Here is a 13,699-nt window from a genome sequence, read left to right as displayed (position 1 = left end):
TTAACTAACACCTTCCTGATTCCTAAACTTTCACTCAACTTGATCTCTGTCGGCCAATTGTGTGAACTAGGTCTTGATATTCACTTCTCTTCTCATGGTTGTTATGTGCAGGATCCTCGGATGAGACAAACACTTGGGACAGGCCGTAAAGTGGGGTGCCTCTTTGAGCTTGTTTCCCTAAATATTCCGACCTCTTTTGCTGCTTGTGTTGCCACAGTGTCATCTGAAACTTGGTATTCTCGGTTAGGTCATGCTTCCTCTTCTAGGTTAAGCTCTTTAATTTCAAGTGGTCATTTAAGTTCTGTTGACACTAAACATTTTGACTGTCTGCCCTGTAAGATGGGAAAACATCATGCTTTACCATTTCAGACTAGTGATTCTATATCTCATGCTCCTTTTGATCTCATTCACTCGTATATATGGAGACCATCTCCCACTCCCACCATGGGTGGCTCTTGCTATTTTGTCATTTTTGTGGATGACCGTTCTCGGTATACCTGGCTTTATCTTATGAAAAATCGTTCTGAACTTTCTCGTATTATCGTGATTTCGTTGCCATGGTTAAAACCAAATTTTCACAGGATATTAAGATTTTTCGTACTGATAGTGCTATGATATATAGAGATACAGAATTTCTTCGAATTCTTTCTCAAAATGGTACTATCATTTATCGCTCTTGCCCAGGCACCTCTCAACAAAATGGTAGAGCTGAACGTAAACATAGGCATATCTTAGATGTTGCACGCACTCTGCTCATATCTACCTCTTGTCCTGAACGGTTTTGGGGGGAAGCTTGTCACACTATTTTTTACACTATAAATCGTACTCCATCATCTATTATAAGTCACATACCTCCTTACGAGCATTTGTATGGTAGTGTCCCAAATTATACTCTGCTACATGTCTTTGGCGGTGCCTGTTTTGTGCACCTTCACCCATATAAGCGCACGAAATTTGAACCCCGTGCCCATGTATGCTACTTCCTTGGATATGGCATTAAGCACAAATGGTATAGATGTTGGGATCCCACTTCTAACTGTCTTCGTGTGTCCCGTCATGTGACTTTTTGGGAACACAAGATGTTCTCTTCTATTCATCCCTTCGACCCGTCTGCTCATGTTCCTTTCTTTGCCAATCCTTCCGTAGACTTATTTCTAGGAGATGCCACACTTTCGTCCACATTTGACTCTTCCATTCCAAATGTATTTTTCCCTCATCTCGAAGCAGGGCCTTCTGGTGACCCTACTTTGGTCACTTCTGATGTGTTTGCACCTTCCGTGGATTCTTCACCACCGGTCATTCCTTCCTCCTCTGATCGTCGCCCCACCAGAGTAAGTCAACCTTCTGTTTGGCTTCGAGATTACCATTGTTATTCTACGATAGGTTCCCTTTATGACCCTCGCACATATAGAGAAGCTAGTACTAACCCTTTTTGGCAAAAGGTAATGGCAGATGAGTTACAAGCTTTACACAAATCTCATACTTGGGATTTAGTTGATCTGTCTCCTGATAAGTCCGATGTCGGCTTTAAATGGGTGTACAAGATTAAGCCAAGAGCAAATGGTGCTGTGGACCACTATAAAGCTCGTCTCGTTGCAAAAGGCTTCACTCAGGAATATGGCATTGACTATGAAGAGACTTTTGCCCCTGTTGCACGTCTTACTTCTGTTCGCAGTCTTCTTACTGTCGCCACTGTTAAGCGTTGGTCTATGTTTCAAATGGATGTCAAAAATGGCGATCTCACCAAGGAAGTTTATATGGTACCTCCTCCTGGTTACACTCATTCTTCCCATCAAGTGTGTTGATTACGTCGTGCATTATATGGATTGAAACAATCTCCTTGTGCATGGTATTCCAAGTTTATCTCCACAATGGCATCCCTTGGCTTTAAATCTAGTCCCTACGATCATGCTCTTTTTGTTCGACATACTTCTCATGGGTCTATTCTGCTGTTCTTATATGTGGACAATATGGTTATTACTGAAGATGATCATACCGGAATTTCAAAACTCCAGCATTATCTTAGTCAACAGTTCGAGATGAAGGATCTTGGGCAACTTAGTTATTTTTTAGGCTTGGAGGTTACCTCATACACTTCCGGTTATTATCTTTCGCAAGCCAAATATGCCACTGATCTTCTTTCTCGAGCAGGACTCACGGACACCAAGGTCGTTACGACCCTTCTTGAGACCAATGCCAAATTTGATGCCAATGATGGGACTCCTCTCCAAAACCCTACTCTCTATCGATAGCTAGTGGGCAGTCTTATATATCTCACCGTTGCTCGCCCTGACATCGCTTATGCTGTTCATATTGTCAGTCAGTACATGACAACGCCTCGTACAACTCACTTTGCTGCAGTTCTTCGTATTCTTCGCTATGTCGAGGGTACGTTATTTCATGGCCTTCACTTTTCTGCTCATTCTACATTGGAGTTGACAGCCTATTCAGATGCTGACTGGGGTGGTGACCCTCAATATCATCACTCTACTACAGGTTACTGTTTTTTCTTGGGCACCTCACTTATCTCCTAGCGCAACAAGAAACAATCCACTGTTGCTCGTTCTAGTACAGAAGCTGAATATCGAGCTCTTGCTGATGCCACATCGGAGTTATTATGGTTGCGATGGTTACTGGAAGATATGGGAGTCCATCATCATAGCAGGACAGTCCTTCATTGCGACAATCGCAGTGCTATCCAAATTGCACATAATGATGTTTTTCATGAACATACCAAACACATTGAGATAGATTGTCACTTTATCCGCTACCATGATCTTCGTGGCACTCTACGACTTGTTTTTACTTCATCAATCGATCAGACTGCCGATATCTTCACCAAGACACATCCACCTGGGCGCTTCCTGGATCTTCTCTCCAAACTCCAATTGACTTGTTTCAACTCACCTTGAGTTTGCGGAGGGATGTTAGATATAATTTAGGGTTTACTATTCATAGGGTTTACTATTCATTTTTACTGTTCACTTTTGCCCTATATAAGGGACTTGTAGTTCTCATTCAAGCAAGGTAAAATACATAAATTCACTTATCTCAATTGAAACCACATGAGATGTATATTAAGATTAAATCACGAGACACGACACAATTTCAAGCGAATGTCTCTTGTTTTTTTTCAAGTATTGATAATTACTTGACAAAAAGATCTCTTTGGCCGATGATTTAGATAGTATAAAACCTCGGGGGAACCACTAATATATGTTGCCTTACCCACCTTCTGCTTCACATCACAAAAGACACAAAGAAATGATAATATGTTGCATGGTTTTTCCATACCGTCCACTGTGCATGTTGTTGCAGCTTACCCAGCTCGCTCTAGAATCAGAGCACAATCAAAATATCCGCACGATAAGCAATCCAATATTGATTCAAACGTTATCCCCATTAGTCATCACTAGTTGTAAAACACACATTCTTTGTTTTTCCGCATCCCTATTTCTATCTAATAGCATAAAAAGTCGTTTGTCCTCTGAGAACATATGCTTTAAAAGGGATAGGGGCAAAAAGGAGGAGGTACAAATGAAAAGTAAACAGTTATATTCCGACCGTGGTGCGTAAAGCGAGGGTATTGCTAGTCACTCGTGTAAGATCCGCCACTTTTCGCCTCACCATCACCTTCACAGCCCCATCATTAATTCAACCCTCGAGCTCCCTCACTGATTCGGCAAGTTAATCCATGGAGTCGCCTATTCTTAAAGATAATTAGTTAAGAAGAAAAATTGCTCAGAATGGAAGCCGGGTTGTATTTAGAGGAACGTTGTCAGGCCGGCTAGTGGACCTTAGTCCCTAGGATTCGGCCCTACTATCAAGACCTAAACTTTGAAAGGGCCTTTTTACGGGGCCGTGTATGCTATTGGGCACTTCCTCGATTACTTGAATCTGATCATAATGAACGAATCATACCCATCATATCAGACTTTATTGAATATCCAAATTAGGCCAATCAAACTTAGACATAAAACTAGTCATGTACACGCAACTCACGATGACGAGGACTTTGATTGTAGTGGGGGGAAAGACAAGACTGATATACTTTCGTGAAATCTTATGGAGTCAACGAGCAAAAAATGACCAGAATTTGTCACTAACCCTTCCGTGATATGCAATCACCGTGGCCAAATATCAGGATGTCTAGACAACACAAATTCGAGTGAAAAAACGATTGGATTTCAATAGACTTCATTCCGCGTCGACCCTTTTCATTTTAATGCAGGACCATTGCTACGTGCGAATCCATAAATAGGTCCGGCACATAAAAACTTATCTATCATACCGCTTGGCCGTTACGCCATTAAAACCGATATTTCTATATAACTATTTCATGTATGTGTAACATACTATTTGTCGAAATTACTTTTCTTCATTGAAGCTTTATATGGGGTCGGTTAAATTTTTACCCCTATGAACTTGATCATATTTTAGTATCCTAAAAAGAGAGGTCTTGATTGTCTCGAAGTAACTGCCCATCTTGACTAGTGATTATGTTCTTTTCTTTGTCCCTCACTTTTTTACCAGAGTCAACTTCTTTTTTTAGATCTTTTTTGGTCAAATTTGATTTCCCTTGACTTGGTAAAACTTTGCAAAGGTGGCACCCACATGTTGGACAGACCATAATTCAAAGATTTGTTGAAGACCATGATTAATTTATATATACCCTATTCTCTCAAAAGCTTTGATCCCTCCGAACTCAGATCTCAATGAAGAAACAAGCGCGTCCTAGGGTCGCCACTAAATCAAAACCCTAATCACATTAATTAATCGCCTCTTAACAATTATGCCAAAGATAAAAACACATATTCCTTTGTTCCTTTCCCCTCCGTTTTGACACCCACGAACCAATGCACCCCGAACGGGAGGCGGTGTGAAAAGAATTTGTCAGATCTTTGAAAGCACTTACCCATCTTTGAGAACTTAGCTTAATTATTATTATTAATTAGTATTTTAATTTTTGCGCTTAGGTACAAAAAGGGGGTCTTGTTATTATTAGGAGATTAAACCTCGAATGGGGGGATGTGTGAGAGGGGGGATGATTATGATGCCCATCACATGTTGTCACTGACATCATCATATCTGGCCACGACTTCTCCTCTTTCCGATGTTCCCAACATTCAAACATCACGTGCCGATTTCGGTTTTTTAAGTCGTGGATCGTCAAATTACGCTTCTCTCCCCCACCCCATTTACAAATTTCTAACTTTGCCGGAGAGATTTACGACGTCGACGAGCTCCCTAACGCGCTTATTGATGGTTTGTCTGGATGGATTTTTACTTTTGTACTTAACTAGAATGTTGAGCTCGTGTGCTCCGACTTGCTTCAATCCGAGTGGATCTAAAAATGACGGTCGTCGTCGATGGCTCGTGATCCTGACTGCATACTTGTAAAAAGAGTTGGTGCAATAGAGAATATGGTAATCTTTGTAGCTTGTTGTTCGATAATTAACCTAGCTGGTGAGCTTATTGATGGAAGCCTTCTCAAGCAAACGCCCCAAAAGCAGCAAAAAAGATTCACCCTTTCGAAAATAACATGCTAATTTGCCAAAAGCTTCCATGCAGCTCCTGTTCTCAATGCGATGAGGGCAGAACCGCCCTTCGAAAGACAAGCTGGTCGTGAGTTAGACTTGAATAAAAAGTCATATAAAAGAAAAAATTGCTCCATAAGCACACTGACCATTTAATGAAAAAAAATGGGAATGAAAATCGATGCCCCTCGTGAGGAGATGTGCAAAAACCCCCACCTAAACTTTCGCCTCAAGTTTTGACCAAAAAAAAAAACTTTCGCCTCGAGTTAATAAAATACTGACTCTTGAAAAAAAAGAAAAAGAAAGAACATTAGGAAACTCATATAATCTCCGTTAAAACACACATTAAACCCTAATAAGAAAATGGGTCTTCTTCTCTCCCATTGAGATTTACATCTGTCAGACCAGCAGCAACTCAAAAGCACCCTCCCACTAATTTGAATTATGACTGGCTTCCACTCCTATAATTCTCCAGTTTCGAGATTTATTTAATGGGAAAACCAAGATGTGCATGGCATGTTTCCAACTCCATCCCACGCAAAATGTATTTTATACTAACCATCGCACTTTGCCAATTCTTTGTATATTCAAAGTCATTTTCAGTTCCTCTATTTCTTTTAATTGAAATCGAGCATTTTAAGTATAATGAGTAGCTGTGCATGTGGAGTCACGCGGAGCCAGTGGCATAATAATTCCTTCTACCACGAAATTATTAGGTAGGCCAAAAAAAAAAAGTTGAGGGGAAGTTGTATTTTTTTGGCAATATTTATCCATTTTTCTAGAGAATAAAGTGGAGTAGTGGAAGCATGAGCTGAGACCCAACACTTGTACTTAGAACAAGCATAGACCGAAGTGGGCTATCATTCGAGAACATGGCAGATGACTCCTTTTTCGTTATTTATGAAAGAAATGTTCTATAAAATCAAGATCATAATTATAGATCCAATATGCTTCATTCCGTTAATGGGATTGATGTGAGATGATTGCACCAGAGGAACTTCTGCTATCGCAGCTGTCTTTATCCATATAAAGCAAACGAGGTTGTGGTTAGCTGTGGGTGTGAACTAAGATCTAGTATTGATGACATTTTTAGGGTTTAGTATGAAAAGAAAGCCGAAAAGACAAGAAAGAAAAATGCTATTAGCTGGAGTAGCGTGGAAGGGCAAAACCAGAACAGTATGTCACGAGACTCAAAGACTGAGGATTATGCAACTTGCAAGCAAAGAAAAGGGAAAAAAAATTAGGTGAAATTCGGTAAAATAAGCATATATTTATGGGGTGGTCAACACGATTGGTAGGTTAGGAAAGCCCTTTATGAAAGTGAAGAAAAACGAGAGTGATAATATCTACTAAACAGTTGCTTATAATCATATACTGGCACCTGACCTATTCTTACATGATCTAGTGCTCTAATCCTGACTGCTGCAATTTTGGCATTACCCTTTTCTTATTTTTTATCATGCGACCAAACATTCTTTATTGAGATGTCAATTGAGCCTTGTATAATTAAATTATCTGGATGAAACCCATCAAATTATAGTGGAAAAGGAACGAAGTAAAATCATGTTATGGTCGTTATAAAGTGTACAAGATTAATATACATTGCAATCTCTCCTCGCATAGCAAGGACTCGCATCAAAAGTTCGGATCCGAATGCCCGTTCTTCTTACTTTTCAAAGCCTTTTATTCATGTTCATTTTCCTAGAATCAACTAATTTCCTTATGCTAATCAACAAATATCAAGAACTCCTACAACCCTCCCAACCACATGTACTCGCTGTCCTTTTCGTTTAATGGCACAACAACAATGGTCAAAATCAATTGATGAGCGCAGGCAACATGTGAATCATCCGCCCTAATTTGGGCAAAGCGACAACAAGAAGTGAACCCTTCAAAAGATAAATGCGCCAACAAGTTTCATGAGAGCCAAGCGTGTCAATTCATTGTTGGGTTTGAAAAGAGGCAATGCATGCGATTGCAGTAAGGGCCATAACATGGCCATTGGGGACTACAGATACAGTGCATATAATTATTATTTGATTCTCCAACCAAACTCTCTCACCACCCCCCCCCCCCCCCCCATTACTAGTCATTGTCCATACAGCTTCACCCAATTCATGACTCCTTGCTTTATTTTTTTGCTGCATTATTGGCCTTTTTATCTCGGTTCAGGAATTGACATTATAATATAATTTTGCAGAAATTAAACCCCTCTAAATGCTAGAGTTATGAATTTTGCAAAGCATTTTGGTCCTAAGGAAAAGTTCTCAAAAACATTGTGTGTTGTGACTAAATTTATCATCTTAAAGTCATTTCTGCTCGATGAATTTGCATGATTTTAGTTTGTCTATGATACTTTTTGGAAAATTGAGCTTATATGGACAGTCATTAAAAAAAAACACATTACATATAACTCGTGTGTTCAAACTTTACATAGCACAAATTGGGCATTTAATTGATGAAAAACCCTTACTGTCAAAATAATCACTCTTTCGGGGAAATAATCAATCATTCTATATAGATGGGGAGTGGAGGAAGCAAAATGTGGAGTACGAGAAGGCAAAAATCAACTTCTCTTCTCTTCTTCCTTTTTCTCAATTAATGAAATACCCGCCTGTTTTCTTTTTTTTCTCGTATTGAGTGTTTTGATTAGACCCTTTCTTTATTTCTTTCCTTCTTTCTTTTCGTGATTTTCTTTTACCCTCGCTAAATTTATCAGATCGAAGCGACTGACATATACTTTCGGACTGTGGTGACTTCGCAGTGTCCTTTTTAGCTTAACACATTATTTTCTTTTCTTTAACCCTTCTTTCACACCATTGGGAGGAGGGCCACGTTGGTGCACTCAAAGTCATGCCCATCCGCCACGAAGCACCGTCCTCCGCCCTTCGATCTCTTCACCGAGATATCATCATCTTGTGCCGTGTGATCTGAAAACGAAGGAAGATTAGTCTTTATCTATGCATGTAATGAAATGAGATGTCCATGGTCTATGAATTTTTCGTGCGTTAATTTCTTTCTTTTGTCGTTTTCAAAGAGGTCGAGTACACAAGAATGCGAAGTTACCCCATTGACGGATTATTTCGCACTTAGGATATTTATATACGGTACCCTGTTATTGTTTTCTCGTGCCAAATATAATTATGGACAATTATATCAAAGAAATGGATGTAACTCGAATTGACAAAATCACGTCACTATTCCTTGGGATTTGTAGTGGATTTATCCAACCTAAGTTAAGCGCCAATGAACAAATGGAATCCCCATTGTGAATGGGTATTCTAAATTTGACATGCTTAAACATACGACAAAGTTTATCACATTAATTAACGTAAGACCGCCTTAGGAATTGAGAGATTCAAGCTAGGATCGGTGGTACTCCGTGGAAAAAGAGGGGGGGTTTAATCGAGGACCTTTTTTTTTTTTTTTGCATGGGGCGTAGCAGAAAACCTAGCAAAATAAATGAAATCTAGTAGAATGTCAGACATTGTCAGGTGCTTTGGATGAACAAAACCCCAGCAATAATCAATTATTTCCAGACAAGACATGGCAAGAGAACCCAATGCTTAGTCCCTCGTTACCCCTCTCTCTATCTCTCTCTACAGTAAATTTATCAGACCCTTCTCTCACTTTCAACTGCAATTTACTGCCACAAAAGTACACTGGATTTTCTTTTTTTTCAAGTGATAGATAGAACATGACCCATTTCCCAAATTACTAATTCATTTAGACAAGCATATGTTTGAATCCCCCAATGAGGATGCTTGGTCTTTACCATGTTTAATTAGCATGATACCCACTTAGTCAATCCATCTTATTATATTTTAGTTTCTACAACTTTAGTGCAAATCCTAAACTTAGAAGCAAGAAGGGGAAGAGAGATTCAAAATGGAACTAGTTCGATAGTGAAAAATTCTGTACATATGCATGAGATGTTCATATAGCAGAAACTAACAAAATTTTTCCCGGCAAGATCCGACTTCCTTTTTTACTTTGTACAAATGGACGAAACTGGTCTGGTGTTTCTTCCTTCCACCCCTTTTTTTCAGGTGCCGGTCAAGAATCCCTATATAGACCGTAAGCTCATAGCTAAAGGAGCAAAACGTATCAGCAACTCAGGGCCTCGTACTTCACCGGAAGCGGACGATTGATCCCAACCTGAGACAACAAGCTACTGACCGCTGCGAGATCACGGCAAAAAACCCCTTGAAACATCGTCCCGTTGGCTCCCGCCGCAGCGGTGGCGTTCTTGTTCTCGCCAGGAGGTATCCTATTGCTTGCGGAATTCGCACTTTCTATGGATGATTTTGGGGCCTGGTTCGTCTTGGGCTCCTCCGGATTGTTGCTCTCCCGCGCCTGCTGGAGCTTCATCGCCGCCGCTGCCTGGATTGCAGCAGCGGCAGCTTGCTTTCGCTGCTTCTCCGCCGCCGCCTCCTCCTCCAGGATGCATGACAGGATGCTGTTATAACCCTTCTGGATCAACCGGTACAGTAACAATGCCGACATCCTCGCACGGTCCCGGACAGACTCGAGGTCCTGCTCGTCCGCGAACTCACACCGCTCGATGAAGCCCACGGCCTTGTCGGGCTTGTGCTTCAGGGAGAGCAGCAGGTGGGCCCGATCCAATTCAGACCGCGAGCACCCGCGCCTCAATCCGATCAGCCCATAGTAATCCACATTCCCAGTCTTGCCAGATGCCACCAGTTGCTTCAATTCCTGGATTTTGGTCGTGAGTGTACATAATTTTCCTGGAATTTCGCGGTAATGCACATGGTGGCGCTTCCAGGCCGGCCCGGGGAGTTTCCGATCGCGCAGGATCGTGTTGTAGAGAAGTTTCAGGTGTTCCAGGTCGTGGAGGCAATCTGGGATGCACCGGATTCCCTCCAGGAGCTGGGCTCGGGTCTCCAGGGCCTGGATGCAGGTCGGGTTGAGGGCCAAGGTCCTGTTGCAGTCCGCGATGGACTCCGCGACCCGGCCTGCAGAGCGGTATGCGGAGGCGCGGTGCATATAGCACTCAGCCAGGAACCCCTGGGGGGCGGCGGCGCCACGGCGGCTATCAACGATTTTGGTGAAGTGGCGGATGGCCTCGGAGTGGAGGCCCGCATCAAGCGCAGCGAGGGCTGCAGCGCGGCGTCGGCGGAGGAGCTTGATGTGGCTCAGTAGCTGGTTGACGGACTCAGGATCGGACGAGGCCGCGCCATCCTGGGGCGGGGTGCCCGGGCTCGCGATCTCGGCGGGGATCGGGAGGTCCGACAGGGAGAAGCTGTCGTCGGACCAGCAGACGGACTCGCGGCGGAAGGCCGCCGTGGCGAGGCGCTTCCCGGTCTGGAGGAGGACCATGGCGTCCTCCATCAGGCCCAAGTGGCAACACGCCTGGCCCAAAACCATGTACCTGAAGATTAAAGACAAAAAACTCTGTCAAATCTTCAACACTTCTAGAATTAGAAGTAGTGGGGAACGAGTCGTGTTTGATGCAAATGTTCCACCATCCACCGCAAGGACTTCCACTATTCAATTGGCACACACATCTAATAGAAGTCCACGTTCTACCCACTGACAAAGCTTCAATTAAAGTAAACAAAGAACCAAACAAAGACGGGTATCAGTCTCGGTTCTTAATGCAACTTTTTTTTAAGCAAACCTGCTTAAGCCTATAGTTTCCCTAGATGAGAAAAAAGATTAGTAATGAAGGAAAGTAGGGAGTCATTATGGGAAAAATTTTTCCACTTTTTAATGCACAGTAACACAAGCAAAAGGCAATTTACAAGATCGATGCTCTAATGGAGGAAACTTAAGGGTGAAAAAATCCCAAAAAAATGAACACAAAGTAGGCCCCTAAATAATTATTTTTGGGTCAAATTAAGAACAGATCCTTAATTGCCGGATTTACTCAAGACGCATGAAAAAGAGGGTAAGAATGGAAATGATGTTCCCAAACCTGAGGTCATCAAAAGTTGAACCCCCAAAAAAATGACCATTCCTTCATAATAATGATGACCCAGAAAATAAAAAGGAAAAAAAATCCACAAAAAATTAAAATAATTAAAGGAAGCAAATCTCAATGAACCAGTTAGCCGCGCGAAATTACCTCCACTGCCCTTGCTTGTCGCAGTTCTTGCAAAGCCCGGCCATCACCTTCTTCTTCAGGTCCGACACGGAGAAGCACTTGAAGGCCGGATCTCGGCCCGGCGACCCGGGGGAGGAGAGCAGCTTGACCCGCTCCCTCGACAGCTGCTGCGACGACCCGTCCGACGACGACGACGACGACGAGGAGGTGGTGGAGGACGACGAGGTGGTGTCGTCGCTGGCCAGCTTGAGGCTGGGGATGTAGTCCTGGAGCATGTCGGCGACCTCCTTGAACCGCCGGAGCTGGAGGAGGCACCGCGCCCTGAGCTCGAGGGCGAGCTCGAGCCGAGGCGACAGGGCGAGGGCCGAGTCGAGGAGGCTCAGCGCCGACGCGATCTCGCTCGGCTCTTGGCTCGCCATCAGGTTCTTAGCGTCCTTGATGTACTTTCCCACAGCCTGCGAGACACCGAACAATCAATGCGTGACGACGAGAACCATCAATGACCCGAACGAACCGTTAAAAGAATCGATCGAAGTACGTAACCCAAGTAAAGATCAGAATGCAGATACAGAGGAAGGATGAGAAAGAAGAAGCAGAAGAGACGGAGCGAGGTCGAGATTCGACAAGAACACACCGCGCAGAGATGCGATTTTTGAGACTCTCGACCTCAGACTAATCTCATTGATGTACGCAACGAGCGATTCAGGGTCGAGATTAGACGGTCAGAGAAAGCTCTGTTTCGGGCAAATACCTTTCGGTTGGTGAGCCACCAGTGCTTTTTCTCGCCACCAGTCAGACAGGGAGAAGAAGAGGCCATGGTCGTTCCGGTCCTGGTCCTGGTTCTTGCTGGGGTTGATGCAATGTGGTTTCTTGTTCTTGTTCTTGCTACTGCAGAACAATCAACCATGGATTCCTCTGCTTCTCCTTCTTCTTCTCTCCCTCTCCTCTCTGTCCCTCTCAGAGGCCCCAACACATCCCCGTGAGGGGCAATAATAAAGGGGGAGGAGAGAAATGGAGAGTGGAGGGAATAAATGAGAAGAGAGGGAAAATGGGAAGGAGTTGGTGGTGGTGGTGGAGAGAGAGTGAGAGAGAATGGAATGGAAATGGGAGGGATTTAAATTGGGCTTGAAGAGATTTTTGGAGAGTAAAAATAAGAGGGGGAGATAGAGAGAGAAAATGCCAGCTTTGACCTTCAGAGGAAGCTTTGATCCTTCAACTTCATAGCTGGCAACACACCTCAGATTCTCTCCCCCTCTCTGTCTCTCTCTCCATAGATTGCACAGTGGCCTATATGGCTATGACCCTGCTGGTGTAGTGGAATGATCCTAAAGATTATTGCCATGTCCACATGAAGTAAATGAAGTCACTATACTAAAGCACATGGTAAATTGAGATAGATTAAACTCCAATTGGAAAAAATTTGTGCAATTGGAGTGGAGGTGTTGTTGCTCGATACATTCTCTTTGGGTTACAAATTTTATCTACAGCGTTCCTCGATGCTATATCTTAGATCTGCTTTCACATTTGAGATTGATTCATTTTACGAGGAAAAAATAAGCGCACGAGATTAAGTTAGTCTTTTAATCCGATCAAATCGAAGGTCATTCGTATTGGTGACATTAGAGATATTTCTCTAGGATATTTTCCTCCGTTAAAAATTATTATGATATTTCTCTTAATTTTTCGCATATCTCAGTATTGCGCACATATCTCCTTTTGATTGTGTATATGCTTGATTGATATGTTACGTTAGATTCTAATAAAATCTATGGTCTCATGAACTCTTCACTATTTATCTAGTGATAGGAGATTGGCGAACATTGACTTCCTCGTGACGTGATTAATTGAATCGAGAATCATCCCTTCTTAATAAGGGGGAAAAACATAACAGTGTTTGTTTAATAGCTTTGCTTTAGTTTCATTACGGGGTCATTACTTGCCAGGTCAGTAATCAACGTCAGGTCTTCCGAATTCCATTCATAAGAGGAATAACACTTTATCGTAAAGATGCAGAAAAAAAAATTATTTCTTGTGATTGAACATGACAGCAATAGAGAAGAGCATGTAATTAATGAGGGTCTCTGACTATTTTGCC

At 42.6% G+C, this 13,699-nt stretch overlaps 1 protein-coding gene across 1 annotated transcript; it reads right to left on the bottom strand.

The window, feature by feature from the left end:
• Positions 1-9,415: 9,415 nt before the first annotated feature.
• LOC115676188 (uncharacterized) lies at positions 9,416-12,734 on the bottom strand. Its single transcript, XM_030599075.2, has 3 exons — positions 12,356-12,734; positions 11,626-12,059; positions 9,416-10,929 (listed from the first exon to the last, which is right to left on the bottom strand). Exons 1-3 carry the CDS (start codon positions 12,509-12,511, stop codon positions 9,645-9,647), a joined length of 1,875 nt encoding a protein of 624 aa, XP_030454935.2. The 5' UTR covers positions 12,512-12,734; the 3' UTR covers positions 9,416-9,644.
• Positions 12,735-13,699: the final 965 nt, after the last annotated feature.

This window comes from Syzygium oleosum, unplaced genomic scaffold (genome assembly GCF_021117445.2).
Source record: "Syzygium oleosum isolate NSW1041296 unplaced genomic scaffold, Sole_v2.1 Sole_v2.01, whole genome shotgun sequence".
NCBI classification, from domain to species: domain Eukaryota; kingdom Viridiplantae; phylum Streptophyta; class Magnoliopsida; order Myrtales; family Myrtaceae; genus Syzygium; species Syzygium oleosum.
The sequence above is the reverse complement of the archived record's forward strand: the minus strand, read 5'-3'. Positions and strand labels throughout refer to the sequence as shown.